This window comes from Hesperophylax consimilis, chromosome 3 (genome assembly GCF_061612785.1).
Source record: "Hesperophylax consimilis isolate HC1 chromosome 3, BYU_Hcon_1.0, whole genome shotgun sequence".
Taxonomy (NCBI): Eukaryota; Metazoa; Arthropoda; class Insecta; order Trichoptera; family Limnephilidae; genus Hesperophylax; species Hesperophylax consimilis.
Window position 1 is genome coordinate 12,179,253 of NC_142838.1, and position 27,020 is coordinate 12,206,272.

Below are 27,020 nucleotides of genomic sequence, written 5' to 3' on the forward strand. Positions count from 1 at the left end.
TTTACTCTATTATTGTTTGCGTAATCTATGATCTCGCTCTAGCGTGTTTTTTTCAGGCGGATAAGTCCATTAAATAGCCGAAATACCACTGCGTTTGAGGCAGAATTACAAATATATACGCAAATGCATGAACGCAATCATTTGAATCATTTTCACCCAGCAAATGCAGGTATGTCGGCCGTTAAACGGCGTTTTTATTCTCGTTTTACTACTTCACGCATTTCAAAATGGCGGCACATCATAAGAATTATTGAGGAAATTCGCTATCGCCCTAAAATAAGTGACTTTATTTAATTAAAACATTATTTCGTTGAAATGTACTATTTACTTACACTTATAGAGTTTTTGCAATCACCATTATTATGTTACCATTAAATTTGACATAACATTATACCTTATTTCCGCGCTTTTTTTAAATAGTCTGCATAATCTTACGCATCGATAAAAAAATACAGCTTCCAGTTAACCCTAATTTTAAATGCAATGTAAATGCTCGCTGTGCCCCTTAATGCCCGGTATACTTCTTGACAGTGAAAGTGTATTACTCGTGGGCTGTAAAGAAATGTTTCCACAACAGATTTGACAGTTATAGGAAGTAACTTCTAACTGAAAATAATAATAATAAATTTGTTTTATTTTCAGGTTTTGGTCTCCACTGGGTATAACAATGTCTAACACAGTAATCACCAATTACTCTGACATAAGTGGGAACATTTCCAAACCTGGTAAACAATTGGTAGTTCTCGTGAATAAGGATGGTACAGTCTCCTTTGAAAAAAGTGTATTCCAATCATTGCTTGGTAAGTTAAAAACATCTATTATTTAACAGTTTCGTAGGGATATCGGTAAATATCATAAATATAAAATAGAATTACTGGATGGGTTAATAAGCACAAATTATTTTGAAAACGCTTTGTATCTGTTTAACAACAATGAGAAACAACCATTTCAGTCACCGGAAATAATCAGTTTTAATAATTTCCGGGTACAGAAATAGTTGTTTCTCGTTGCTATTAAACTGATGCAAAGAGTTTTAAAAACAATTTGTGCGTATTAATCGTGTCCATTAATTCTGGATACTTACCATGATGTCTAAGTAAAATGGTGTGGGACAGGTTCGTGTTTTACCAATCATTAATTTCTTGCCTTCATGTGTGTTAATAATTAGATAAAGTCATACTTGTAAGCGCCCTTGAAGTGATTTTTCCGAAAAACGGTATTATACAAATTATCCAATTATTATATCTCACTCTGAAGAATATGATTTCTGAAGCAAAGGTCATTGCGTTTGACCTCATTAAAAATTTATTGATGCTTTTGTATTTTGCCATCAAACACAAACGGCTCATTACTAATGACCATGTAAACAACTCTTTCATGGTCACATTAAATATTGTCCTTGATAGAGTTGTTTTTCACTATCACTATAGAGTTGTTTTATATTTTGTATCTCGGATAATATTTGAATAAAAAAATCATTCATTTTCTATTATTCAACAAAATAAAAAGATTTTATGTATGGTTTCTTGTTTAATTTGTATAATGTCATTATTTTTTGTAAATTTTAATGTACAATGTACAATTTGATTAATGCCTTTGTAGTGTCAATTGTTCAACTGGCACTAAAAATACCATAAAACATATTAGGTAAAATAGTTGTATTGATTTGGATTCAGATAACTGCCAAACAATAAATTTGTATAATAAAGTCAATCAACAATAAAAGTAACCAGTGGCCACCTATTCACTGCCATAGTCTATGAAAATGTAATTTAAATAGCCAGGGAGAGCCAAACCTTGCTTTTCCCCATCTCCTTCCCCTCCCCATTTCCATCAGGCCCAACTTCACTTAATAGAGTATTTTCACTTTTATGTTTATTCTCGAAAAAATTTCGATAATAATGTAGTCGAATAAATCCTCTATGATTTAAAATGTGCCATTTTCGATTAGCCATCAAAATGACATGTTCGTTTTTATTTGTGTCTATGGCGGCATTGACGTCGAGCCGAGCAATGTCGTTGCCAGCTATTTTACCAGCCAGTGGCGTTTTCTACGTCATAATGTAGCCAGTCGGAACCGTTTCCTCTTCCACACATTTTGAACAGTATTCATAGATTTTGAAAATACCCCATTCAGGAAGTCATACGTGTAATTATTATTTAACTGTTTCAGATGAAAAAGGCGGGGAGAACACATCGGTCAGTTTGGTGCACATCAATGAAGATGGCAAGCCGGCCGATGCCAGCGACGACAGCTCAGATGATGAGAATGTTCCCCACGTGAACTTGACGGTTAACGCTTTCTACGATCCCGAAACATGCGATGCATTCGAGAAAGGTAACTTTTGACGCCATCACCACACTATCCAATTGACCATTTGAAAACAGCCCTGAATGATTTGTGTGGAATGATTTGCTCTTATTTCTCTCTTACATCTCCAAAGTTTGAAAATGAAGATCAGTACTGTATTCTTTAGATTCTTTAGTAAGTAATGCTACGTTTCTTTTAACGCTTGGCTACGTTGCTACTTTGGCGACAGAGTTCCCTGAGTTTATATGGAAGCAACAGCAGACGTACACCAAGCAGACGTACACCAAGCTTTAAATAAAAGCTTGGATACGTGTCTATGCAGCAGTGCTTCAGTGGACAGTAGGCCTTAGTAAAAATGTTCTAGCAATTAACCCTTTTTTTTTTAAATGATAATTTCACGTGTGCATAATATTTATAAAGTTGTGATTCCAGATTTTGCTTACTCGGGGGCTAGGATCTTATTGCTAAACCACTGCTCCTTGTAAATCGTTTAGTTTAGACAGTTAAAACATTTGACAAATGCATTCTTTATTTGTTTTCTAACTGAGTGTCCACATTATCGAACGATAGTAGCAAATTTGAAGTACATATATATCTGATTCATTTAAAACTTTTTGATGCTTACTTGATGTTTGTACTTTTCTGTTAACTTACTATTTATTATATGTAATATAATATGAGATTCTTACATTATGTTCCAATTTCCAGGTACCCTAGATGAGTCATATATTTTGGACTCCAGGGACTATTTCATGATTGGTTTCCAAAATGATCACTGCTACACTCCTCACACCTCCCCGGATAACTGTCGGGAACTCATCAAGGAACACAAAGCAGAAATACCTTCCTCTAAGAAAATTACCATCATAGAAAATAAAATCATACCCAAGGATAAGAAATTCATCAATCTCAACACTGCCGATGCCCAAATAATACTAAGAAGGACGGATATTCTGAAGAAGATGGTGGACTCCCAAAAGGGCAACCATAATCTGCTCAATTTAAACAACAAAACAGTCGTCAGCGTTTTGGGGCCTGAGCATGCTGATAAGCTCAAGCAGGAAGTTAAAATAAAGAGCATAATTGAAAAGACGTCGGAAAGCTCCAGTGAAAGTTTGCACGATGACCGGGACTCTGATTCCGACTATCACAGTCGCTCTAGGAAAACACCGCTAAAACCCAATAAACCAAAAACCATTAATAAAACTGTCAAAAACCTATTGACTAAAAAAATTGAAACAAAAAGAAATATTCCTCAAATTCATCATAATGAAGTCCCTCCGCAGTATAAGCACGCTAAAACCTACAAAGTTAAAAGTTTCTCTAAAACAAACAATATCCGCCATATTGTGACCAAGAAGTTAAAGAAAACTATTTCCCCTAAGAATGATGCCAATAGAGCCACTCACCCATACAGCGACGGAAAGGTTCTGGCTGAAGGAGAAGTGAAAGAACCGCAAAAACCTGAACTACCAAAGCTTGTCAAGATTGTTCCTAAAAAAGAAAAGAAACCACCAGCGCACATGACCGCTTTGTTAAATGATATGACCTCTCTGTTCTCCACCCCTGATATAATCCGTAGAATCTCTACAGATGCCAAACAGTCTCCCAAGGCCCCCGACACCCCTACCAATATTGTCATTAAAAAGTCAAACAAAGATTTCTTCGCTGCTTCTCCGGCTATTTCCGCCACACCTGATAAAATTAGTGATTTCTCAAAAAATAAAATGATGAAGTCGGAAACCAAAACTTATTCAAATAAGACAATCAATAAAAACTTAAGAGACATTAATCAACATCTAGCCAACAAATCTAGCGTAGATTCTAGCGACATGGGCCCACTGGGGGATGCCAACTTGGCACATCTCTATCAAGAGAAACATTTAGGAATATTACCTTCTAACATGGGTGACCTAGGCTCTATGACAGGGAAACACGAACCTCTCGGCACCAACAACATACTGATGGATCCCACGTCCCTCAGCAGTTCCCACCTTGGTGCCCCCCTGTCTCCGAGCCTGGACCTCCTGGGGGGCATTCATCCGGAAGAAGAAGAGGGGCTCACGGAAGATCTCTTGATGCACGTTGCTCAGCTGGTGGAGAGCTCTGAAAACTTGCAGGAGGTGATCGATAAACAAGTTTTGGGAAAAGTCAACCAAGTATCCCCCAAAGAAATGCACTTGGTCAACTTACTAAGCCAAAACCTTCCCAAAATGGAGAATCTTAATCATAGCATGATGCATCTTGCAGAAAAGCAAACTGTTTCTACCCCACCGCCAAAGCCAATTCAAATAGTAAGAAGTAACGGGCGGGTTATCACATTGCCTCCCATCGAGGCGCCAGCCACACGCTCCTCCAAAAGAAAAAGCTTACTCAATGCGGTGGTGGATTCCATTCCTGTAGCCGTTCCTCCCCCGGTTGTCAAAGTCCCAACTCCCGCAGTGCAGTCCCCCGTGCCCAAGGCACCCACTCCAAGCAACAAGAAGGTTATCCACAAGGCCCCGGAACAGCCCACTATCCCTCCCAAGAAACCTGATGGTGATGATGATGAAAATGCCGAATCTGACGAAAGCTGGAATTCAGAGGATGATCCAGACAGGTGTGTATTCTAATGACACTAATTTATTCACTATTTTGGTCCGAAATTGGCACCAATTTCAATAATGAATACATGTTTTTAAGATTTATCAGACTGTACGTAAATGTCGGAATTGGACTAGCTGTTATTTTAGTTATCTTATTTGATCAGGCGAATTTCAGATTTTAAAAAAATCTGTATCCCTGACGTACTTATGGAAATTAATTTATTTCTCTAGCAAATGAAATTATAGGTGGCCTTAATTTATTTCAAATTAAAAATAACAAATGGATGATATAATATAATTCTAAATGCTTTTAAAATAATGAATTAGTTCTAGAATCACACTAGACACTAGCTTGTAGTTTGTAATGACTCCCTTATTGAATGAATAAGATACACTAGTATTTGGTAATTACCCATCTGCATCTATTACTTTGAATTAAGTGTATTGGTTACTCCCTGTCAGGCTATGGTGCATTTGCAAGCAGCCTCACAACAACCGCTTCATGATCTGCTGCGACCTGTGCGAGGACTGGTTCCACGGCAAGTGTGTCAACATCACCAAGGTCATGGGGCAGGAGATGGAAGAAAAGGGGGTGGAATGGCGCTGCCCCAACTGTTTAAAAAAGAAATCTATGAAGGTGTGTATTGTATACAAAACCGATACAATCCTTTTTACCGTTATGATTTATATTTGTGTTTTAATAAAATTGTTTTTGAAACTAATTCGTTTTTTTACTGTCCATCAATACCTCTCTTGGAAAATACAAATATTTTAATAAGGTTTCATGGATGCTTATTTATTCTCTGAATGTTTTATTTTATTTTTTGTTCCAAAAGTAAAATTGAAATATAATAATAAAAAAATTATTATCTTCTTGTAACGAGTTGAGATAATGATATCCTCACTGGGATCTCCCATGCTGAGGATTTCGTTTGGAACTGATATTAAAGGCATTTAATCAATATCGCCTTATGATTAGATCCACATTTGAGTATGCATACAAGAATAAAGTCAGATAATAATAAGATTCTGCGTACATTATTTTTTCCTATAAATTTATAAAATTGAGACGAGGATTAATAGAATAGCACTTGCATTAAGGCAATTGTCCTGTACGACGTACATATAAATATACTGAAATAAAAATGACAAGATAACATTGTACTAAGGTTTGTTTTTCTTTCCACTCCAGCCGAATTCACCACGAATGTCAACAGACAATAAATTTGAAGCTACGGACAATGAAACATATTTACATTTACCGAGCATGGCTAATAAGCAGGCAGGCAACAACTGCATAGTGTGTAAGAAGGCTGCCAGGGCTAGCAGTATCTACTGCAGCGACGCCTGCATCTTAAAGCACGCACAGGAATCTTTCAATGTTACCAACCAGCCCCCCGCACTTAAAGCCCACCCTGTTAAAAACTTGCCTTTAAAAAACAATCCCGATACAACAAGGGTTAGTTAAACTTTAAGTTATTTTACTTTCAACATTTTATTTTTATTTATACCTAAAATTAATTTTTTGACATCTGCTTATAATTATTTGTCACATTTCAGGTAATTGTGTATGAAAGAGAAACAGGAAGATGTCTTGCAGGCCCGAGTGCTCCCACCGCTGCCAATCTAAAAGTGTGGCTGCAGGATAATCCCACTTTTGAAGTTGTTCAACCTGGAACCATGAACAGACCGTCCATAAACATAAACAAAGAACGCACTAAAATAAACACTCAAAAGGTGCAGTCCGTTTTAAAGGTCAATCAGGACAAGCAAATCATATTGATGCAACCGCCCAAAGGGAACCCGGCCAATAGAAACCAAGCTCAGACCAACAAACCTTTGACCCCTAAGACGCCTACCCTCAAAGTTGTCCCTGCAAAGCCCATTACCCCCAAAACGCTCACACTGAAGATCACTTCTCCTAAGGAGCAGGTCACACCCAAACCAACTACGCCCAAACCAAGTACCCCCAAACCAACTACCCCTAAACCACCCACCCCCAAACTGCAGATTCCAAAGCAGCTAACTGTAAAGCCTGGACTTAAATCTCCCCCGACACCCAAAACTCCAACACCGCAAAAGGTAATCATTTCATCATTGTCTTCACTATTTATGATTTAAGGACGGATTGTTTCGCAGAATTTGAACAATTCATAAAATTTCAAAGTTGATTTTCAAGTTCTGTGAAGGTTCTATTCAAGTTCTGTTATTATATCATTACTGGCCAGTTGTTTCAAAAAACTGAAATGATGAAAGAATTTGAATAGAACTTCACAGAACTTGAAAATCAACTTTGAAATTTGATGAATTGTTCAAATTCTGTGAAACAACCCATCCTGAGTTTGCTTCCAAACTCCATTTTAAAGAAGCTTGACCAATTTTCTTTTACTTATAATTCTGTTGCATAAATATTGTTGGCCTATATAAATATGGTCCCTTTGAATACATTTACTCAGACTTATCTTGAAACCTTTTATTTTCCCTCCATAATTCATCTGTCAAAATATAATTTTTTCCAAGGCTAGCTTTACACTCGTAAGTAAAATTTTAGGCTTACATAAGTTTTTGAGAAATACTTACAAGTGCATTTACATATTACAACTTATGGTAATTAATGCTCACGTAAGTTGTTTAGAAATTTAACTTATGTAAGTGCTCACAGCAACTGACACTTGTAAGTTTATTTATGATAAGATGTCCTCCCGTACAACGAGCTGGAGCTGTCATAATTTACACAATTTTGTCAAAAAAGGTGAAATGGCTCAAATAAAGTGTTGGTTTAGAAGTTGGCTTTAGAGAAAAAATTCTCCAGGCGCTTTCGTCCCGTTAACAGCAGAATTAAGAACAGGGAACCAATAACAGTTCTTTAAATCTATCAAGCACAAGCAACTTTCAATATGACAGCAAGCGACTTTGAATATGTCGTATTAGAAACATTGAAGTTAAAAAGAATATAAACGCTAATCAAAACAAGGATACTCATTTTCAAAAGCTTTTTAACCACCTGTAAGATAAAATGATATCTCTTCGATTTTTAGCATCAGATAATTTTCTTTCTGTTTACATTCGTTTTCATAGTAATTATGTGTATTTTGTGTAATGTTATTTTTTATCAGGAGAAAATTACGTGTCCTTCTTTAAGTGGTCGATCTCCGATTATAGTTTATAATATAACGGTTTTTCAAGAAAAAAAATTTCTATAAAATCCTGCCATCTAATTTTTTGCATCAACGCTTTTAGTTGTCATTGCGAAATTACGGCAAGCATTTCAACTAATTTCATAATCTATGATGAGAAGGCTGTAAGTTCGCACAGACACGATTAGATCTTTTAAAAACTCACCCCGCTAACGAGATCTGTAAGTTGCTATAAATTAAGATAGGTAACATACAATGTTGTTTACATTGGTAATTTTACCGTAAGCTACTTACGCAAGTCACTTACGAGTGTAAGCGGCCGCCTAAAATTTCTTTCAAAATTGATTTTAACATGGAGAATACATAATACCAATACGAATGAAGTCACAAAGTTAACTCTTACCTTAAGTTTAATATAACATTTGAATAAATGAATATTTATGATGAATTATCTTCCATAGCAACCTTCGCTGAAATCTCCCACCACCCCTACTTATCATAAGCGAGAGGAAGGTAGACCAAGACTGAACAGCATAGAACCTATAAGAGAAAACGTGAGGAAAACTCTCCAAGAACAACTTAGCCTGAGAATGTCTGAAAGCAAAGATGTGAAATTCACTTCGAGTGAGATACACAAATTTGCCGTAGACACTGAACTTGAGCTGCACGATCTCTTCAGGGACGTTGGCATCAAATACAAGGCTAAATACCGTTCGCTAATGTTTAATCTGAAAGACAGGAAAAACCTTTCTCTTTGGGAGAAGATCTGTAACCATTCTATCACCCCCAAACAATTGGTAAGTTATCATACTAATTATTTAAATTACTATCGCAGATCTGTTAAAATCACAGGATATTATAATTGTAGGATTTGTGAAGCTGAAACTATGTTTGTATTTATAAAATATATGCCTCAGGATCAGATTGCCTTTTAAAACACGGGATTTACAATTGTATTATTTGCAGAAGCTGAGAGTATTTATACAATATTTTCCCACGCACTATCTCACACTTCTCGTCTTTGCTTCGATCTTTCAAAAACCAATGTGTATTGCCAATTTTCTTTTTAACGTAATTATATTTTTTTGTCGACAAATTAGGGAGATGTCAGAAATTTACCTTTTGGGTGAACACTTATAAAAATCGTCTGTCAAAAATTTAAACAAAGGCAATATACTTTTCAAATATAGAAACATTGATTAATTTCCCGATTTAGGAAAGGTACCTACTTCATCGCTTGTCTTCACACAATCTTCAGTTCCAATTTTGAAAATTTCCCAGTAAATTTAGAAGGAATATTCATATCACGGACAACCGAAATTGGTATATTTTATTATTTAACTTTTCAAAACCAATTGTTATATAAAAGTCAATGATAGATTGTTCAAAAAATTATTCTTCCACAGATTCATAATTGGTTTTAAAATTGTCAGATAGTAGTCCAAAATTATTGTTAAATGTCCAAAATAGAAAGTAAATGATTGTGTTGTTTGTTTCTAGGTCCGTTTATCAGCTGAGGAGTTGGCTAGCCAGGAGTTGGCTCAGTGGCGAGACCAGGAAGTGAAGCACCAGCTAGAACTTATCAAGAAATCAGAACTGGATCTTCTCTCTTGCAGTAAGACATATGTTCTCAAGACACACAAGGGAGAAGAGGTAACTTTTCTTTAACAGTAGCCTTGTTTGGTGACTAGATCTGAATATTCAGGTATTTGCCCACCTTCCTCTTTCCCACCTCCTTCCCTCCCCACTCCTTTCAGCCCCATAACATATATGAATTGGGGATGCCATAGTCTCACTAGTAAAATGAATTGTATTTATGCTGCAGTGCTTATGCAAATATGTCTTTAACAACTAACTCCTTTATTTTAGGTAATCGAGAGTAGAACCACTGACACAACGGAATTGGACCCGAACGTGGCTCTGGAAGACATAGTGACGGCCCTGAACCACGTGCCCGGGGAGGATGACAACTCGGACGAGAAGGACAAGGACAGCCGCTCCCCCTCGCCCCTCCACCACCGCCACCATATGCACCCCTCACACCTCTCGCACCACAAACATTCCAAGTAAGCATCATGTATCTCTGTTCCATATACAATCAATTCTGAAGATATCCACTATCTACCATATGAAATTAATTCAGTTTACCTCATTCTCTGTGGCTGTTAATTTATCACATTTCGTAAAGTGGTATTTGTAGAAATTTGTAACGTATTGCATCCAAAACTTGTGATGGTTTTTCTGGAAACAGATAATTCTGCAAACTAAAACTAGTATCCAACACAGCGGACGAGGTTTATTTTTATTTATTTAAGGAGAAAACACAGAAACAGACAGTAATTAAAAGATAATTTTGTAAAACAATAACTTGAGAATTCGCCTGTATCCTAACTATTTCTCACAGATTGACTGGTAGATAACAATTTTAAATATTTTTTTACATGTAAATAAGGAAAAAGTATACAAGAAAATTATTTTGTAAATAGATAATGCTCAGTGTCAAATAAAAGTGTACAAATATTTTTTATACAAGTTTGGTTGAGGTTGGTTTGAATATAGTAATGATAAATTCTATGTAATTCGCACTACTGATACACTATTTTTTTTTCCAGGCACAAGAGCAGATCTCATAGTAAATCCTCAAAAAGTTCAAGTAAAAAGGATCATTCCTCTGAGAGGAGCAAGGTATCTTCTGACAAGCACGAGTCTTCGAGGGACAGCAAGTCCAGCAGCAACCGCAGTCGCCACAAGAGCTCGAGGGACATGGGGAAGAGCCGCGGAAGCAGTAAGCACCGCGAGCGCTCGCGAAAGTCGTCCCACTCTTCAAAGTCGAAGGGAGACCACAAAACTAGTCCCGATATAAAGCAGCGGAAACGGTCTCACTCGAGAGACGCTTCAAAAGAACCGGAGAAACGGCGCTCATCTTCCTCCTCCAAAGATGCGCTTAAAAGGTAAGGCGATCCGTTACTAAACGTTTCTCTGCAGAGCAGGCAGAGAGGATACACAACCACATAACTCTGTCTCGGCACGCACTCCTTGCTCTACATACTCATTCCTCTGTTATTCTGGCTCTTGACATGACTATCTATTATTACAGTAAAACCCCGATAATTCGAAAAAAACGCGTAATTCGAAATTTTCGACAAAAAAATATTTTATTTTATTCGAAATTCGTAATTCGAAATTTATTTTTGTCCACGCACGAAAATTTGTTCATGTAATTCGAAAAAATTCAATTTTTACGAAAATAAATCATAAAATTTCGTAAATCTGAATCTAAAAGTCAGCCGTGGGGCGGTAAAACGGCAAAAAATTTATTTTTTTGTGGTTATGCATTGTCCCAATTAGTATTATTATTTTGTAAATCTGAATCGATTTACACTGGAATGTTATATTTTTTCCAATTTATTTCGAATATCCGAGTTTGAAGGGCCGACAAAACGTTTTATGCGGAAATAGTTTTACGAATGTAGTTTTATGAATTTACACCAAATATCTCAGGTGTCGGCCGTGACGAAACTCGGCCGCGAAGTTTCAATTTACCTGTAAATAAAGATTTAAAAAAAAATTTACGAATTCATTTTGAATATCGGAAGAGCCGGTCGCGACTGATCTGGCCGCGAAATTTCAATTTACCCGGGAAATAAAGGGCCGGCGGCGACTGTAATCCGCCCCGAAAATAAAGGAATAATTCGTATTAATATGAATTTACTTCTAAGATATTTACCCGGATTTGAAAGGGCGACCGAGAAACTCGATTTTTGGCATCTTTTTTTATTCCTAAAATGTCGAAATTTAATTTTTGATGTCCTGTGGATTTCGAATTAACGAGGTTCCACTGTATACAACTAATCATATAACTCAAACTTATAAGGATACTCTAGAGAAGGCTGCTTTTTGAAGTTTTGACAATGCAATAAAGTTCTTTCATTAATTTACTTTAAACTTTTTGATTATTTAATCATTTATATATGTAGCACCGTTTTCATGGGAAAATCACCTCAGCACCCTTAAGGTGATTTTCCACCAAAACGCTGCCATATAAACCAGCCAAATATTATTGAATATTAAGGGCGCTTGTTAGAATTAATGTTTGAAAGTACACAAATTGTTGAAAATCTAATAACATTTGCATTATATTATGTTTCTTGATTTCATCCATTGCATTATTTTTTTATTTATCTTAAAATATATATTTTTTTAAATACGTATTTGAACTGATGATATCAAATTTCTATTCATTTTAAAATAATATCAGGGGGCCTCAGCGCGGGTAAAGCATCCAGTAGTGAGACCCACATTTCAAATAATGTTTTAAAATATGTAATGTTAGGTGTCAATGAAAAAATAAAAATATGTCCTCTTTTATTCTTTTCCAGGTCATTATCTAAAGAAAGTGATAACAAACATAGTACAAAAAAGAGTAGGATAGATGAAACCAAAGATGATCTTTCACTGAATATAATTGACCCAATCACTTCTATCACTCCAATTGATGACAAATCAAAGCCTGCGGAACCCGACGCCATATCCAAGGAACTTTTGAATGATGGAGATATTTTAATGCCTCAAGATAGCACCAATATTGACAGCCCTCCAACTCCTGGCACTCCAGACATACTTGATAATCAACTAGGTAAGCTTTACTTTCTGACATTAGTGGCCGAGTGGTCCAAAGCATCAGGTTCTCACCGTAACATTGAACTATACAAGTAGAGGCGCTATTGCGTACTAATAACGCATTGAAACATGCTCAACTATTGGAACGCGATAATCGGTGCGGGTAGATTTAATTTTTTAGTTTCCAGTACGTTTGATGTTAGAGCGTTGGAGATCAAATCGGACTAATTGGATTACAAAAGGGGAACCTATACTTTGCGCTTCGTGTCTCATTTAAATCAAATGGTCAACCATTGCCATTTTTGTTTTTTGACATTTGAAATGTCCCTGTCCCTGATTCTAGATCTGTTACAGCTTTCTATCAAATTGCGATCATCAGAAATCTCTACTGCAACATTGTTATGCTTGTCAGCTGATCACAATTATTGTTCATAAGCTTAAATGGACCAAGAATTGGCGTTTAAGGCGAGTCCTTTCAAATATCACAAAACTAATTGATCACGGGCCAAACAAACAAAACTTAATCCAGGATTGGTAACAATAAAGTTGGAATGTATAAATTTATGCATTTTAGGAGCCGACAGTGACCAGGAGCCCAGCAGTACCGTGGATTCAACCCTCTCCTCATTGTGGTCTGGATCCGTTAGCATGATAGATGTGGCCAAATTCAATGTCACTGCATTTGAGGTATGTTATATTATAATGACACTCTTGGTTTATTAATTACGCAATACAATGAATATGGATATTACTGATACTAGCTTATACAGGTTGTCCGGGGGCAAAGTGCACTAACTTCGGTAGGTGCCAAAATTCCAACTTTTTTCCCATAAAAAAAGACATACCTACTAAAAACCCTTAGTGTGAGGTACAAACTTACCCGATAAATTCGCTGTGAGCTTGCCAAGAATGAGGTGGCAACGTTGTGATCAGCCCGTATCCATTGAAACCACATGTAAACGATAACATTAGGTGGTGAGTTCGACGTTTACAATTATGCTACAATTCATATGTTTTAAACCAAATTCAAAAAGAGAACTGTACTAAAATTAAGACAATATAGTTACACTTTTACATTCAAATTATTTACTATTAATCACTTAGGGCGGCTTGCACCATAAGTTAAATTTGATTTAAATATAATTTTAAACACATTATTTGATTTAAGTCGACTTGGCGTCTTGCACCACAAAATTTAAGTCGTGCGTTTAAGTTATGCGTTTAAAGAACTGTCAAAGTTAAATACCCAAAATGGGCTGTTTAACCGAGTTAAACGCGTTTAGCCCTACTCATAAAGCAGTACTGTCAAAAATTGTTTAGGTTATCCCTTAGATTTCTGATTGTGGTTAAAATCTATATAATTTTAATTTGTATTCACAATGAACATTTGGGATTTGTATTCTGACGATGATGAAGAAATTGTAGATTTTATAAGTAGACCGTTTATAGTCAGAGAAGTGAACACAAGAACAAATTTATTTGAAACACTCAGTGCCAAGAAGTTTCAAAGAAGATTTCGTCTCAGTAAAGAAACGACATCATTATTAGTGCGAGAGATTGAACCTCATTTAAAATTCAACACCAATAAAAACAATGCTGTGACTCCTATGAATCAGGTATTATGCACATTAAGATTTTATGCAACAGGGAGTCAAATAATTACTTGTGGCGATGTGATTGGAGTTGACGAGTCCACAGCTTGTCGTATAGTGCACCGTGTTACCCATGCCATCGCTTCTTTGTATAAAAAATATATCAAAATGCCTAATAATTCTCAGGAGCAGCAGAGAATTGCATCAGAATTTTACAGGGTAGCGAAATTTCCTCGAGTGTGTGGCGCCATTGATGGCACACACGTGCGCTTATTGTCTCCTGGCGGAGCTATGGCAGAGATTTATAGGAATAGAAAAGGGTACTTCTCTATTAATACGCAGTGTGTAGCTGCAGCTGATCTACAATTCCTTGATGTTGTGGCGCGGTGGCATGGGTCAGCCCATGATTCTAACATATGGGACAATTCTGCCCTGAAAAGAAATTTTCTTCAGAGAAAATTTGACAATAAAGTATTGTTAGGTGACAGTGGTTATGCTCAAACCAATTATATGATGACACCCCTTACAGAAGGTACTATACAAACGAGAGGACAAGCATTGTACCAAGAGTCACAAATAAAGACAAGAAATGTTGTTGAAAGAGCTTTTGGAATATGGAAAAGGAGATTTCCAATATTATCTAGGGGGATAAGCCTAAAACTATGTAGAGTACCAGGCATTATTGTGGCTACAGCTGTACTTCATAACATAGCCATTCAACAAAAAGATAATGCCCCAGAAGAGGATCCTGAATACCCAGTGCTTGAAGAAGATAGGATTGCTGAACCTTCAACATCAGCACAACAACATCAGCGAGGTGCTCGTAACTTGGAGCGAACACTCCTTATCGAGGAGTACTTTGCAAGGTTGTAAACTTCTCATCATACCTACAGCATGCTTATAATACTTAAAAACAATATAAAATGTAAAAGAAATAAAAAAACAAAATTACTCGGATAATTGTTTCATTTTTAATTCCAACAAAAGAAATAAAAAAACAAAATTACTCGGATAATTGTTTTATTTTTAATTCCAACAACAGAAGCTCTTTTTGTCTCACTTCATCATTATGTCTATTGGCTTTAACTTTTTCTTCTAATTCTAGAAGATTCATTTTTTTTTTGTGCTCAATTTCTATTTCAAGCGATTCTTTTTGTAGCTGAACCAACTCCAGCTTCGCCTCAGAAAGGTCTGTGAAACTTTCTTTGACATTTTTCTTCATCTTCTTCGGACTTCCTTCAGTCTTATCTGGAAATAAAAGAGTATATAATTAAGATTTTAGTGCTATCTCACACAAGAAAGCGGTATCACTATTCTGCAGAGGCCGAGGGAGTAGGAAATTCTACGAAACAACCCGTCCATTTCTTTTTACTCACTTTTAACAAAAAACTATACATTAGTGCACTACCAAAAATGGATATTTTTATTTGTCCGGAATAAATTTTTTTATTTATTAACAGATTGTCAGGGACCCGCTTTTATAATTACCATTGCAAATGAGGGCAGATGATTTTTTCTTCTTCAATATTTCGGTCCTATTAAGAAGTGGCCTCAATTCACCACATCTTTTTGGCGTGTCTTGGTGTATGTCCAATATGCCTGCAAATATTGAATACTGTAAATATAAGATTGAACACCATCAGATATTAAAAATATGAGTGCGTTAGTGCGTCACTTGCAAGAAGTGACTTCTGTACTTTTTTCTCTTTCTGATGACCTCAATTTCTTCTTCCACTGCTACCAATACAAATGATAATAATATATATTTAAACATTCATCACAAATTATAATATAATTACCAAAGTTATTTTCAATTGGCATAATCCTGTCTTTGTCGGGAATGCTTTCTTGATATTGCTGCATTAAGGCAGCATCGCCATCATAAACGGTGTACAAACCATCCACTTGGGGTTCAATTAATTTTTTTAATTGATCTAATGGATCATTTTCGTCAGAAGGAGGGGGACCACCACCTGAAATAATGCATATATATATTAATTACCATATATTTAGTTTCAAATAAACTACCTAAACTACGATATAAACTAACATGGATTGTACTAACCTGTACCCATAATTACTTTTTTATGTGCAACATCTTTCTTCTTAACTTCTTTTACTAACTCTTCAAATTGTTTTTTACATAGTTCCGCTGGCTGGTCAGTGTATTCTGACACCGCATCCCAGTCTCTTCCATTTTCTCCCATGGCATCGATAAAATTTTGTTTTTGGCTTGAATCTAAAACGTAAAATCGACACGATTATATTATTATGTATGCTATCACAGACAGAAACGAATATTGAACCATTTATCAGCCTTTAACTCTGTCGGGAATCAAACCCAGATCCGCTTTGTATGGCACACGATGTAACCATTGCAATTTAGCAATGTATTTCAAAAATTCAAAGGGACCATGGCCGTCTTGATAGTACTAACCTGCTAAGACCATTTTCGCATCTGAATGTTGTTTTTTTATTTTACTTTTCATGTTTCGGTAGCAGCTTATAAGGTTTTCTGTAGATCTATGAATATTATTGTTAGCGTTAAATGTATCTGTAATTTTCGCCCAAATTTCCTGCTTCACAACTGTTTTTACTGCATCCGTTTTCTTGCTTTCAACAATATGATTGTGTGACTCCATTACTTTTAAAAACAAAAATTGTTCTTCCTTCGAAAAATTAGGAGCTCTAGCACGGGACTTTATTTTTTGGGCACTCATTTTATGAATTTAAATAAACGCACACACTACGCAACCACAACAATCACAAAATATTTTGACACTTCAAGTAAAATAAAACATCGTAGCTGTTTTATCGACGCGTTAATGGCGGAAACCACGCGGTAACTGTTTTACCGACGCGTTAAACACGTTTAACTAAAATTGCCACCGAACTGCGTGGTGCAGGACACAACTAAACGCATTTAAGTTAAATGTATTTAGGGTCTTAAATACGTTTAGTTAAATACAATTTAAGATAAAATTTGCGATAGTTGGTGCAAGTCGCCCTTAACTAATGTCTTTGCTTTTATCTAATTAATGAATTTTCAAAATGTCCACTTTCCATTTGTATTTACATCATGTAACCCGTAAACCTAATAAATGTCTGTCCATTCTTTGTGGGTGAACCCAGACATTGTCACGGTAATTAAAACTACGGACAAATAAACACAATTTTAAAAGTAAGTCTTTGGAGGAAACACGCACGGAATATAGATGTTCTTTCAAGTAAGCCAAGTAAAATACAGACTACTTTAACAATTTTTGATTAAACAAGTTTTTAAAATTAAACATTGCTAGATACATTAAATTATCAGATCCTTTGCGAATAATATAAAAGTTATTGACACGAAGTGTGGCAATTAAATAGATCGACGGAACGGCAGCGTTTGGGCGAGGGACGGTAGATTTCGCAATAGCTCAAAATAATAATGTCAGACCCACACGGCAGACCACTTTTACATTTTTACCTGAAAGGTACCCCTAAAAGTTGGAATTTCGAAAAAGTCATTTATTTTTTTTACTTGTACTATCACCTAGAATCACCTAATATAGTGCAACTACATATTAGTGTTCCCTCGTTCGTTAATATTTCTTAATTTTTATGTATGTATGCAAATATTATTACATATGTACTACGCATCCTCCCACTTTTTATGTGTACATACTTCTGTTTTCTACACTCTGCACATGCCTGATGATGGACTTTGCGAGGCTATTGGAAAGCTGGCTCAAACAGGAGGAAGCTCAACAAAATCAACACCCTATAGCTAAATATGTACATTTTATAGAATTTTCTAATCAATTGATTATTTTTGCATTGGATCGGGTAGTCATTGCACTCAATCCTCTCCCAGCTGAGTACTCCATCAATGCACAAATTATTTTTTCCCGTAACACTGACAGAAGCAAGAGAATTTCAAATTAATTTTGTCAGATTATTCGTAAACCTAGGAATTTTACTCTCTTGAAATATTGCTAGAAGCAGAAAAAAAAATTGAGAAGTTTTGTATTATTCCCTCCCAGGTACTACTCCTAGGTAAATGAAGCACTATCCTTCAATAGGGTACGGCACTAAAGGCAAAGGATCATTTGTTTTTTAATGTGTTTTTCCTTATAGCATTTTGCTACCACTTATTTAAGTGGTAGCAAAATACAATACATATATAGATGCGTTGTAGAACTCTCCAAGTGGCAAGCAAAGGAAACGTTATTTGTCGTGCTTTTGATTTTGTAGTTTTATTACTAAACTGTCACGCCTCACGATCGTGTGCTACCTATACTAAATTGCATAAAAAGTGCCAAAATGCCCTCCAAGTGTGATGAGAAGGTGTTTGCATTACACAGTGTAAAAGTCAAGAGATAACATTTCATTTGAACAAAACTATGTAGAATGTAATATTATTTTTAAATTATTAAAAAAAAAAAATTATATTGCATGATATATATTCATAATTAAATTCATTTGTAGCTTTGATGTAATATTAATTTTCTTATAATTAAATTATACATAATATGTAAATGTAATCCTCAGCACGGGAGATCCCAGTGAGGATATCATTATATCTATTTGTTACACAAAAACAAAGATAATAAAACACTTATTATTATTATAATATTCAATGCAACTTTTTAATTCGAAAACACCGCCCGGTCATATACGCACATGTTCTTTGAATGTCTATCTTTGTCATACATGAACAACTTTTAAATTTAGAATTTTGTGATATAATGACATGTCTAGATGTATATTATATATAAGGTCATTGATTTTGCTATTTTAGAACAGGCTCTGTCTAGTGAGGCAGGTAAATAAGTAAGTAAGTAAAAAGTAAGATACTAAATGCCCGGGTTGCTAACAAAGATATTATTAAATAATAAAGGAATATTATCTACCAATAAAATTCATATTTTGTTTACATCGATGCCTGGAATCCATTATGAGAGTTGCTCTTTCGCCCTATTTTTTACTCTGCGTGTGTTTATTCCCTACATTTGCCCTTTTTTACAGCTTGCAACACTTTCTCTCTCTAGTGGCAACACTGTAGTGATGTGACAATGGAATGAAATAACAATTTTTTTGTGATTCAGGTTTCAGGCCACTGCGATTACATCACCAAGGACCTGGAATCTGAGCTGGAAATAGTGGGACGGATATCTCCTGAGATAGTCTGGGAATACATCAACAAAATGAAAAAGCAGGGAAATAAGGACATCATGGTCATCAAACTAATGCCACCTAATGAGGAAGAGAAAATTCAATACAATGTTTTCTTTAGCTATTTGAATTCTAGAAACAGGTAACTAATATTATATAAATAAGTGAAATTAGCTAATATTATTATTTACACATGTATTCATGTACTACATCTAATGCCGTGGATGCATCTGAGTGACATAGATCTCTCAATGAGTGATGAAAGCAGATGATGCGGCGACCACCTTGAAGCAAGCTTCATTAATTTCGTGTTAACTTGTGTAATATGGCAGATTGAGTATTGCACCATCCATCCAGTCCTGTTGGAATTAAAACTTAAATAAAAATAAATGAATATGCAGTATAAACTGTATATTCAAACCCACTACAATCTGAACCACCAAATGAAGGTTGGAAAACACGAGACCTTGATTGGGGATTTTAAAAGTTCCAATGTGAGAACAGTTTGTTTTTAAAGGTTAGTTCGTCATAATTTCATGAATTGTGTACTGACTCCTGCAAAACAAATACATACTATTTACATCTATAGTTTTTTTTTTTTTTTATGTGAAACCTCACAAGAGCGTCCCTGCCTCGTATAGAGCACCATGTTGATTGAAGTGGAAAACTTTATCAAAAATCAACTCCTAAATTAAACTGCATTTGTAGACATTTTGAAACATCGCAATAACAGTTTGGTTTTAAAAATAAAAAAGAAACACATTCCTCTATTAAAATCAAGTAAATTAAAAAAATGTAAAGTATTTTAAATGTCAAATTTGATAATGTATTTTTATTTTTTATCAGATTGGGAGTGGTTCGAGCCCACGGGGGCATCAAGGACTTCTACATTCTGCCCCTGACCTCGCACGCCCCCCTGCCCTCAGTACTTCTGCCCCTCAACGGGCCCGGCTTTGAGGACAACAGGCCTCAGTTGCTGCTTGGTATCATTGTGGGACAGAAGAAGAAACGTTCTGCCGGCCACCTTTCTTCCATTCCAACAAAGGTACGGTAAAACCCACTAATTAAATTCCCACAAATACCTTTTTTTTCAGTCCTTTGAAAATGTTTCTTTTTTTAAATTGCCTAATTTATCCAAGATTAATATCCCATTTGTTTATGTATATGTTGAATTCAAAATAATAATCACTTTTATTGTCTAGATACAACCAACATGTTTCGGATATTGTCTAGATACAACCAACATGCTTTGTATATACTACATACTTAAAACTTTAAACCCTGATGAGGTGAGCTTTGCTCACAACAATAAAAGTGTTTAAAACTAAGTGATTATTATTTTTAATTAAAATGATGCCACTAAAGAGGTATGCTGTTTGAAGAGGTACATAATAAGTTTTGTAACTCCAAGTTTGTCCCACAAACTATTTAAATAAAAACTCCAGGGTCAACAAGACACTTGGGACTTTATTGTGATAGATAACAATGAGCTCTGATAGCTTCTTTAGCAGGCAGTAGGAATTATTATGGGCCGTGAGGTTGCAATAGTATTTGTTATAATCTCAATCTCTGCATTATCGACAGCTATGTGTCATCTACAGGTGACTCTTAAACTTCTATCTGGTGCCATCTATGAGTAACCTCTTAAACTACTGGAATATCACGATATGTTTGTTTGTTTTCCAGATTGCCAAGCTGAAAGAGACAGCCGAGCGCTCTTATACCCCTCCTCCCACCTCCTCATACACCCCGCCCAGCAGCCCCCGGCGCACCTCCACCTCGGCCCTGTCCTCCATGCCGCTGCCTGCTTTCCATCCCACTCTCTCTTCCACTGTTAAAAGCAAGATTGCCGCCTCCTTGGGTAAGTCATTCAAGTTACAGACATTTTTTTAAATATACTTGGCCCATGGACCAATCAGGGAAAGGGGACAAACCAAGTTGCGTGGGAGGCGGCGTGACCGTCTCCCTTTCTGTGATTTGTCAATAAATTAATCTGTTTGCCTGTACAAAGCACCTCACATTGTAATATAACCATTATAATATAAAATTAGTATGCGAAAATAAAATCTGCTTACGAATTACTAGTCCTTTTTACAATGGCGTGCAAATTTCTGGCTGCGTAAAAAACTTCTACAAATCCCAAATCGGGTGAATAAAAGTTCGGGCTTGTTTCCAAAACTGAATATTTTATTACAATCTGTTATAATTTACCAACCTCACTCATTTTTAGCGTCGCTACGCCAGGCGGTTTGTTTAAAAACTAATATTCAGATCCTGTGTAGACAGTCCCACAATGTAATGCCCCGCAAACCTTTGTCTTACTTTAGCTCACTTTACTTTTCTGCGCAGGGTCTGGTTATTTCAATGTGCGCCTTTCGGCAGTCAATATACAATGTCGTTGTTTCTTCAAAGCATTCTCGAACCCTCCTGGTGCCAAAAAAGGTCACATGGTTTGCCATGATACCCAAGTTACATGTTGGGGCAAGTCTGTGATTTGACCGCTCACTCTTTTTTTTTTAAAGATATCTTACTACTCAAAATTTTTCTTTATACGGTAGGTATACCAGCTACTCCATAGAGTTTAATGTAAAAATATGAGGAAAAATTATGATATTTTTAGAAAATTAGAAAAATATATTTTTTGGTGAGGCAGTAAATAAAAAGATGTAGTTATGTTAAGAAATATATATTTATTATCATATAAAATTGTTAACAAAAGATAAATTTGCATAATTTTTTAACGTGTGGTATTTTAGAAAGCAGTCGCCCAAATGCATATGTGGCTTGTTAGGACACGTGTCACAGTACTTACTTGTTTACCGTCTGCCACCTTTTTCTTCCCTTTTCGAGCAGACCACACAGTTTTCATTGAGCCTGGTCTCTGATGGAGTGGAAGTAGATGGTCTACTTCGAGGCTTTTTGTATTCACCCACTAATTGATCTCCTAAAATTCTGATAAATTTCAAATGGCTCAATGGTTTTTCATTGTTATTTTTTTTATAAATTTATATAGAATGTACGAGTTAATGGAACATATCTCCATCCCTCAAAAAAAAAGTTTACTCCACCATTTCAGCGATTTTCTCAATATGACGATGCATACTGATCAGCACGATCAACCCCACCCATGGATTGAGTATAATCGATGATAACATTCGGTTTATCCTTAATTACTATCTATCGAAGTTTCATCGGTAAAGTCACTTTGCACTTGGAAAACAAACTTGTCTTCACTACCACTGAATTCAAATTCTCCTCCGTATTTATTGTGCAGTAAAAATTATTTATATATATTGTTATAAATGAAAAACAGAGCAAAAATCACAACCTATCGCCAGTGGTTACTGTATACAACTGAATAGAACACGTGTATACCTGTAAAAGGACCCTTTTATTTTTTAAACAATTAAATGTATACCTATTGTTTACGTTGCCGCTGCTGCGCCATCGGAGTTGTTACAATGTTTTCTATTATGCGACAACGGAGTACAAAAGGTTAACCAATTAGTGATAAGATTACCATTGTACATTTTTTCACAAATTGAGATTTGAATGCCACCTTTGAAAAATTATAAAATACAAATTACTACGAAAACCTCGTATCTGTAAAATAATAATAAGTTAACAAAATCGAATCAAGTATAATGTAAAAATTATATTAATTAATTAACCCATCCCATCCAGAGTTATTTTGACTTCTACTGAATTGATTTTTGTGCAAAATTGTCCTGAATTTTATTTATGTAGTAAAAATGCCACAATTTTTTTTGTATATTTGTTTAAATTTTTTGTGTTATATCGACATTGAATCACTCTAGGTACTTAAAAACATACGTAAAAATAAACATTTACAAGAGTTCAATAAATAAATAGTCTCGATTTATTTAGGTGTATAAATTATTCACCACCACCCAGAGGAACGGCCTTAAAAGATAGGCGCCATTAATTGTGCCCATTCTTAGGGAATAGGTTAAATAATAAAATTGAAAAAATTTATTAATTTGATAAAAATATTAATGTTTGGCAGCCGGTGAAACGATTATATCCCTACTTATGCACCTCTGCCCACAGTTGAAGCAGGAAGAGGGAGAAATGTTCCCTGGCACTGTTTACAATATTGAAATATGATATTCAACTTCACCCTTTATTTCCAGCAAGTGCAGATGACGAGCCCTACAGCCCGGGCGGCAGTGACAGCGTATCGCGGTCTCCCCCGCCCCCACCCGTTGGATCTACCGACTTGCAGAGGAAGATGGAGGAACTAAACAGGAAGATCGAGGAGCAGAAGAAGCAGATTGAAAATATGACTGCCAATTCTAACGAGTCTTTGGTAAGAATTTTAACTTTGCCGTATTCCATCACCACTGACGATTTGTTAAACCTTAGCCTGTCGTCCCATGAATTGGTAAAGGTAAGAAAAGGGTAAAAAATCGACATAAACCGCAGAAAAGTCCCACAATGGCTGCGATGAAGACTGTAGCAAACTTTTCTGCGCAGGGTCTTACACCACTCGGTTTATGTCGATTTCTTACCGGACCGTAGGACAGCAGGGCTTACTTGTTCCAAAATGATTATATTTTCTGTAAATTAAGCTCATCTTTTATTATCTTCAGTTTATCACTCGTACACAATCTCATCAAAGTTATGTACTTTCATCAAATGGATACGTTTAGGTATTGAAACATTTCAATTGTATTCTGATATGTTGGTGCATTAAATTGGTAAACTGTCTACTTACCTTCAAATAAAAGTTTTATTTGTCTTGAAGATTCCCTTTAAAAGTTTTTAAATTGTGACAAGACGAGTACAAAATTAAAATTAGAGATTTGACCATGAAAGAATTTCTTATTTTTTTCTACACAGCTTAAACCTAAAAATATTTAACCTTAAATACGTTTGAATGTATGTAATTACATGCATAAATATTTACCTGTAAACCTCATTATTTATTTATTTTTTATAAGAATTGTCAATATGTATACACATTAGCCATCTTTGTAATAATTGAAATTGAATTATTTTCCAGGATGAACCTTATTCCCCATCCAGGCCAATGTCCCCAGAGGCACCTCTAACCTCCATAAACGACATATCCCTGCCATCCAATCTTCAAGAAATACTGGCGAGCATCAACAAGATAACCAAACCACCAGGTACAGAGGACACATTGCAGGAATCCTACGTCCCCACTGCCATCAGCATCAACATGAGTTCTACCACCACCACGTACTACCAAGCCAGACCCACCAGCGATGTGGATATGAGAGTACCTGGTTCCTTGTCCTTCACACTGCCTCCACCGGGAACAACGGGTTATATTCCCGACTCCAAACCCAAGAGCCCTAGTAAGCTGGCCTCCCTCAGTGAAGCGGAACTTCTCAGTATGGTGCCTGATAATGAGGTGTTCCCCCCGCTTCCCTCCCTCCCTGTTGCGCCCCCACCCTTGCCCGGGACGGACATGTCAGTCCCCCCACCTCCCTACATGAAGCATCCTTCCATAGATATGGACCAGCCCCCCCCGCCTGGACTTGAAGGTGATGAAAACTAATAAATTAATGTCTCCATAATCAAAATTACTAATGCACGAATTTTTTTATTTTTCGACATGATTCTTTTAATTTGAAATGTTGGACTGCAATATATTTATATAACAAACGTTTTTTTTTTGTTATTTACTTTGTTTATTTTCATTTATATAACATTCCCGTGTGAATCTTCTGTTACCGTGTGTATAATAACACTGGCCAATGAAAAAATTTTACTTTTGCCTCTGTGGAAATAAGATCGGATCATTGTATTTATTTGGAACATTGAATCCAAAAATTATATATATCGGATTTTTCGTGTTTGCTCTATTTTTGGTTGTATAATGTCCACTCAAGCGATTTTTGGCATATTACGGCTAGATTGCGAAAATGTTTTGAGCGATCGCTTGCCATAATGTGTCAAATTTATAGAACCTAAAAATATTGTGGATTCGTTGGCTTTATACCACAGTAAGCAGTTTCATGTTTCCATATTAATATTTTGAGGAATGGTATTAATTAAATAATAAGGTAAATTAATATATATGATACCAATCGCTCTAGTGGATATAATTGGCGTGTTAATGGTATTATGGAAAGAAATCAATTTGTTCTTACTGAATGACATAATAATCACCCGACTCTCCTCATTCATCCGCCCTTGCGTTGTGTGAGCGAGACAGTGACTTAACTTGCCCTCCTATGTGGCTGGGGGAGAAAAAATCATTCTGCTTAAAAGTAATTCATGCTTCGTATTTCTGGAAAAATTTCCTGGATTAAGGAAAGAATAAAATATTAAAACACAGAATTTAGCGGTCTTGAAGGCATCTCCTGTGGCAAAATGTTTTCAAAACATCCAACAAAAATAAAAACATTGGGGCGGGGCCGTAATGTTTTTATTTTTTATTATTTTAAGTTGTGGCCTCGACCCAATGTTTTTGTTGGAAATTCTGAAAACATTTTGTTGCTGGAGACCTGACTTGAGATAGAGGGAATGGCCCATAGACATCCAAATTGATTTACTACTCCATCAGAGAAAGGAGAAAAAACGAGGAGCGCGGAGAGGGCATACCGTCTCCCTTTCTGTAATTTATCAATAAATGAAATTGACGACTCGCATTGTAATAATTCTTCCACATGGATACACAAGTATCCGATACTCGACGATTCACGTATCTTGGCGAATAACGCCATCTGCGTGGACTTTAGTACGCAGACACACATTGCCGATATCTGCCGGGCGATTGTTGGTGATTTCATAATTATACTTGGCTTATTTTTGTGAAATATCTATCACCTTATGGGACATGTAAAATTAAATTAAATCAGCAATCGGTATCGGGAATAGGTCAAACTTTTTCGTTACTTACGTATCAAAATTTACTTGGCCGGTGATAATTTTTTATACTACATTAAAAAAAATTCTTTGATGTTAAGTTAGATATGGTTCTTATTCAGTGCATTTATATCACATAATGTTTAGTCCCTCACTACATTAAGTGCGTGCTCTTCTTTATCTGAAAATGTTGGAAATTTGTATATAATATAAAGGAGGACTATACGTTTGACCCTGTAGCGGGGAATTATAGAAGTAAATAAGATATAACTTACTTTGAATTAATCAAAACCCTGTACAGATGGCAGTTTGTCCAAAATTACTTTATAACAGGAACAAACAGCCAAACTTGCTGTAAACTAGTAATAGTAATAGGTCATGTCACGCATATTGAATTGTAAGTTATATGCATTATAAGAGTTGTATAATTGTTTTCATAAAACATTTACTAATATTTGCATTGTAAATAGCTTGTATAATAGGGTGTAAGTTAGTGATTCTTTATATTAAGATTTTTGCAAAAGATATTATGAATATTTAGGCTTAATGTGATTAAAACTAAATTTAAGTGTCACATATATAGTTATAAAAATTATCATGTAATAAAATTATTGATTTAAACACAGTGTTATTTTCTTCTTCGGCTTCTGATGTCTTTTATCGGAGGTTGGTTATCTTAACCCTTCAGAAAAACTCAGTGGAACTGCACTTGTACCAGTCATGTAAGGTTTAAAAGCCATGAGTTGTGGTGTCTTCC

The 27,020-nt window shown here is 35.7% G+C and overlaps 2 protein-coding genes across 2 annotated transcripts; one reads left to right on the plus strand and one right to left on the minus strand.

Annotated features, from left to right (window-relative positions):
- Nucleotides 1–31: 31 nt before the first annotated feature.
- Nucleotides 32–27,020, plus strand: pps (protein partner of snf). The gene is made up of 18 exons (XM_089648006.1): nucleotides 32–169; nucleotides 643–800; nucleotides 2,174–2,338; nucleotides 3,020–4,910; nucleotides 5,359–5,533; nucleotides 6,089–6,355; nucleotides 6,457–6,978; nucleotides 8,495–8,830; nucleotides 9,534–9,686; nucleotides 9,903–10,099; nucleotides 10,646–10,984; nucleotides 12,413–12,669; nucleotides 13,228–13,340; nucleotides 19,336–19,544; nucleotides 20,249–20,447; nucleotides 21,089–21,263; nucleotides 23,557–23,732; nucleotides 24,429–27,020. Exons 2-18 carry the CDS (start codon nucleotides 668–670, stop codon nucleotides 24,948–24,950), a joined length of 5,829 nt encoding a protein of 1,942 aa, XP_089504132.1. The 5' UTR covers nucleotides 32–169; nucleotides 643–667; the 3' UTR covers nucleotides 24,951–27,020.
- LOC149424953 (uncharacterized) lies at nucleotides 15,249–16,674 on the minus strand. Its single transcript, XM_089646608.1, has 4 exons — nucleotides 16,311–16,674; nucleotides 16,045–16,218; nucleotides 15,734–15,844; nucleotides 15,249–15,493 (listed from the first exon to the last, which is right to left on the minus strand). Exons 1-4 carry the CDS (start codon nucleotides 16,450–16,452, stop codon nucleotides 15,249–15,251), a joined length of 672 nt encoding a protein of 223 aa, XP_089502734.1. The 5' UTR covers nucleotides 16,453–16,674.

What these genes read in the sequence shown, in the direction of transcription:
- pps (XM_089648006.1), top strand. Translation starts at nt 668, where the DNA reads ATGTCTAACACAGTAATCACCAATTACTCTGACATAAGTGGGAACATT. An exon ending in ATGCGATGCATTCGAGAAAG is followed by an intron (nt 2,339 to 3,019) that starts GTAACTTTTGAC and finishes TCCAATTTCCAG; the next exon opens with GTACCCTAGATGAGTCATAT. An exon ending in CCAATTCTAACGAGTCTTTG is followed by an intron (nt 23,733 to 24,428) that starts GTAAGAATTTTA and finishes ATTATTTTCCAG; the next exon opens with GATGAACCTTATTCCCCATC.
- LOC149424953 (XM_089646608.1), bottom strand. Translation starts at nt 16,452, where the DNA reads ATGGGAGAAAATGGAAGAGACTGGGATGCGGTGTCAGAATACACTGAC. An exon ending in AAAAGTAATTATGGGTACAG is followed by an intron (nt 16,219 to 16,310) that starts GTTAGTACAATC and finishes GCATTATTTCAG; the next exon opens with GTGGTGGTCCCCCTCCTTCT. An exon ending in ATCTGCCCTCATTTGCAATG is followed by an intron (nt 15,494 to 15,733) that starts GTAATTATAAAA and finishes TTTTATTTCCAG; the next exon opens with ATAAGACTGAAGGAAGTCCG.